Source organism: Hyla sarda, chromosome 5, assembly GCF_029499605.1.
Source record: "Hyla sarda isolate aHylSar1 chromosome 5, aHylSar1.hap1, whole genome shotgun sequence".
Classification (NCBI taxonomy): domain Eukaryota; kingdom Metazoa; phylum Chordata; class Amphibia; order Anura; family Hylidae; genus Hyla; species Hyla sarda.
This window is the reverse complement of record NC_079193.1, coordinates 7239672-7244053: the sequence shown is the minus strand read 5'-3', so window position 1 is coordinate 7244053 and position 4382 is coordinate 7239672. Positions and strand designations below refer to the sequence as shown.

Sequence of the window (4382 nt, the reverse complement as noted above, 5' to 3'; positions counted from 1 at the left end):
GTTTTGCAATTGTCCAGACCTGCTGACCCCTGTAGTTCCAGGGCACTGTACAGGAGTGCACGAGGGTCCCAGCAGTCGGATGCCCTTTTAGACACTTATCCCCTATCCTTTGTATAGAGGATAAGTTGTCCAACATGGAATTTCATGGGACCCATATCCACCAACATAACAGAGAAAATAAAAATTTGCACACAGTGCAGAGGTTTTATGTCATTTATTTTCCTGTAAGGAGAAAGACAAGATACAGAACTGCATATTCCCTACAGGATATTGCAAACCTGGAACAGTCACATGACCATAGTCAACACACAATGCACATGATCTCCTGGACAAGCATCAACCGGTCCAGGCTGCAAACAGAACGGGCGTAGATGGCAAAATCAAACCCAAACCAACCCCTGTCAGACAACATAAAATTTACATTAAAACACGATTAGAAAGTTACAACCCACAGATAGGGGCTTCAGCATCGCTACTTATGTCCATGAAGTAACCCATTGGGTCTCCCTTGTATACGGCACATGCCGTTCCCCACCCGTAGCAGAGCTACAACTTCCTTTATCTACCAAGACAATGGTCGTCGTTTTCCGAGCTGGGGAAGACCCTACCATCCAGTTACAGGATGAGAAACATGGCTGCCTTTTAAAAAGACAGCACGATGCTGATCTACACAGTCTACAGTACTGCAGCCCAACCCCATTCAGTGGAGCAGAGACGCAATACCAACTCATGGACAAGATTTAAGTGGCTTCCAGAAGCAGCCATGTTTTTTTTTCCAATCCAAGGAGACCCAATTGTTTCCTGCACAGACATAATAACCATAGAGGCCAAAGGATCACAACCCGATCCCATTTTACAGCTTTAATGTTAATTAAAATCTACATAAAAAGTTGTCACTTCAGAGTATTCCATATCTAGTATTGAACCGAGAGCAGAATTTTGAGTTTAGCTCTGGGGTATACCACCGAATCAATAAGGGTTACAGTAAACCTTATCGTGACTCCTGTTTATGTAGATTAGAACGCAGAATTAAACTGTGAATCCGACCTAAAAATTTAAGTGCACGCGAATGTATAAAGCAATGCTGCCAAAAAGAGCCCCCAAGACATAATTATAAACTCGACCTTGACAGGCGCATTGTCAATCAATGGACAAAGAAAGAAGTTGCACCAGTTCTGCCCAGATGTTTAGCAAGTTAACAGAACTTCTGCAAGTTCGGTGCATCTGAAAGAAGCATGGGAGCAAGAAATTGTGCAATTTATGCCAAATCAAGAGGGTTGGGGGGTATATCACACCCCCCAGGCAATTAGACCCTACAGGTTTGGAGACCTTTGTTTTGGTCCTGGGAGACAATGATTAAAAGTTTAAAACTCCACAGTAAAAGGGGTCACAGGGTAAAACCAATAATTGCCATAATATGAATCCTTGATTCAATCAAAATTCTCAAACTGAGAACATAAGCGTAAAATATAAAAAAAAAAAAAAATTAAGTATAAAATTGCATGACAGCAAGACCTCAGCTCATGCTCCACCGGGGGTCTTTATCTCTGCTGAAGAGAAACACAAAGAATCCTGCTGTAGGTCATGGGGTCTGTAGGCGTTACGCGTCACCAAGAGACTAGTCAGCGGCAGCTTACATAACTCGGCTGCACCAGGCAGTCCTAAGTAAATCCTCATTGACAGCTGTGCAGTGCAAGGACACTGCCGCTTGGTCTGCTCCACTTCCCAGGGTCAAGTCTAGGACAGTCCCATAGATGGCTCCCGGTCAGTGGCCGCAGTTCATACAGTGCATTCAGAGCTTCTTGAGACGGCTGTACAGCTCCCGCTTGCTCTTCTCTCCGGCCCACGTCCGGCTTTTCATGCGACACTTCCGCAGATCTTCTTTGAAATCTTCGTGGTGCATAGGACGGTAACCTTGGGGCTCACAAAAGGACTGAAAAAGTAAAAGCCAACATAGGATTTAACTCTCCCAACCTGTTATGTCATCATTCCTGTAGATACATGTAGGATATTGACACTCCAGAAATGGGTAGACTAATAGTTTTATACAGACAAGCTCATTAGAGATGAGCCAACTTACAGTAAATGATTCATCACGAACTTCTCGACTCAGCAGTTGATGGCTTTTCCTGCATAAATTAGTTCAGCTTTCAGGTGATCCGGTGGGCTGGAAAGTTGGATACAATCCTAGAAGAGAGTCTCCTAGGACTGTATCCACCTTTTCCAGCCCACTGGGGCATCTGAAAGCTGAACTAATTTATGCAGGAAAAGCCATCAACTGCCAAGCTGAGAAGTTAGTGACGAATCAAATTTACTGTAAGTTCGCTCATCTCTAAAGCTCATGCTATCATTTAGATTGGACTACCACAAAAAAAAAAAAAGTTATTCAGGAATATTATTTTTTTATAATAAAAATAAAATATGAATACTTAAAAAAAAATAAAGTGTCTCCAGGTTGGGTGTGGCTGGCAGCTCATAGAAGTGAATGGAGTTAAAGGGGTACTCTGAAAACTTTTCTTCTTTTAAATCAACTGGTGGCAGAAAGTTAAACATATTTGTCAATTACTTCTATTAAAAAAATCTTAATCCTTCCTGTACTTAGCTGCTGAATATTAGAGGAAATTCTTCTCTTTTGGAATGCTCTCTGATGACATCACGAGCACAGTTCTCTGCTGACGTTATAATAATGCTTTATTGTTGTCCTTAGTGGGATTTGAACCCAAGTCCCAAGCACTGCAAGGCAGCAGTGCTAACCACTGAGCCACCATGCTGGCCTTAGCATACATCTGCTATGCATGGTTGCTAAAATGGGCTGAGATGTCAGCAGAGAGCACTGTGCTCGTGATGTCAGTGTTCCCAAAAGAAAGGAATTTACTCTGTAGCTAATAAGTACTGGAAGGATTAAGATTTAATAGAATTTACAAATATGTAACTTTCTGCCACCAGTTGATAAAAGAAAAAAGGTTTTCACTGGAGTACCCCTTTAAAGTTTTAATACCACACCCAACCTTGACACAGATAGAGATTGGTTTTTGAAAGAAATTTACTCTTTTTCTATTCCTGGATAACCCCTATAAGACATGTTTCCCAACCAGGATGCCTCCTGCTTTTGCAAAACTACAACTCCCAGCATGCCCAGACAGCCAAAGGCTGTCTGGGCATGCTGAGAGTTGTAGTTTTGCAACAGCTAAAAGGTTCACCATTTGGGAAACACTCCCCTAGTCTTCTAATCTGGAAGCATTTCTCTACAGAAGTGGAAGCAGAGAATAAAAACTTACCGTGCACTTTTGGAAGAATTCCTTGTAGCCTCCTGCCAAGATGTACAGCTCTGGGTAGTGCAGTTGGGGGTATTCATTCATGTCTCGGTCCTTCTCTCGTAAGAACTTGCACCTGAACAAGAAACAGGATGTTCAAGTAACTGGCTGATTTCTGGACCTGCAAAACTTTTAGTTTAAGCAAGAACAAGGACTGCAAGATATGGGGAAAATGTGCGATTGAGTTTATGGGCCCAAATATTGCGATTTCCATATGCGACGCGAATGGTGAAATCCCGTCATTTCATGTCCAATCTATTCAATTTTACAACTATCTACCCATTTTATGCACACTGCCCATTTCACATCACCCCCCTCTCCCCCCCTGTCCGTCACATCTTCTCCCATCACATTCTCTCCCCTCCCCCTCATCACAATCTTTCCCACAAGGGGTGAGGTGGGGGATGATTTGGCAGAGGGGGAATAAAGTGGCATTGGAGGGATCAAGAGGGGAAATGAAGTGGCACCGGGGATATGCTTTTGCATTTTAACATGTTTTATAGATAATTACACTGGAGTGAGTACAGTATTCAGTCATTTAAAGTAGGGGACATCTCAGGACACTATCCTCCTCCGCTATTGGGAGAATACTGTCTAGGATTTGAGGTCTTACAATGTTCCCAATAATTTGTTTAAACAGTCGTCTAGAAAGTTAAACATTTCCTTCTCAGCCCACCACTACTCACATTCTGGGGCCGCGCTCAGAGGAGAACTCGCAGTGAAAGATGATGACCACTCGCTTGGCCCCAGGAGTCCAGATGGGATTCTTCAGCAGAAAGTCTTCTACCTGCTGTTCCATGTATAGATTGAGGGCTCCCTGTGAAGATATAATTTTTTACAGCAATGAAAATAGCAAACAGCAGCGTGACCCTTTTAAATGTGTTTTGAGCCTCAATAGTAAACTTCAGTTTTTAAGATACAGCATTTTTGAAAGTGATTACCCCCCTTAATGACGGCCAATTTTATGCCTTAATCTTTTCCTCCTTTTCCAAGAGCCATAGCTCAATTTGTCATTACAAAGTGCAAACAAGACTAGGTACACATTTGTATAGTTGCCATCGTTCTACT

General features: G+C 42.5%; 1 protein-coding gene across 1 annotated transcript in view; it reads right to left on the bottom strand.

Annotated features, from left to right (window-relative positions):
- Positions 1 to 205: 205 nt before the first annotated feature.
- The window catches only part of CDC25A (cell division cycle 25A), a 20916-nt gene continuing 16739 nt past the window's right edge, over positions 206 to 4382 (bottom strand). Inside the window, 3 exon segments of the mRNA XM_056518805.1 lie at positions 206 to 1933; positions 3279 to 3390; positions 4001 to 4131. Coding sequence (XP_056374780.1) covers positions 1793 to 1933; positions 3279 to 3390; positions 4001 to 4131 — 384 coding nt within the window. The 3' untranslated portion in view covers positions 206 to 1792.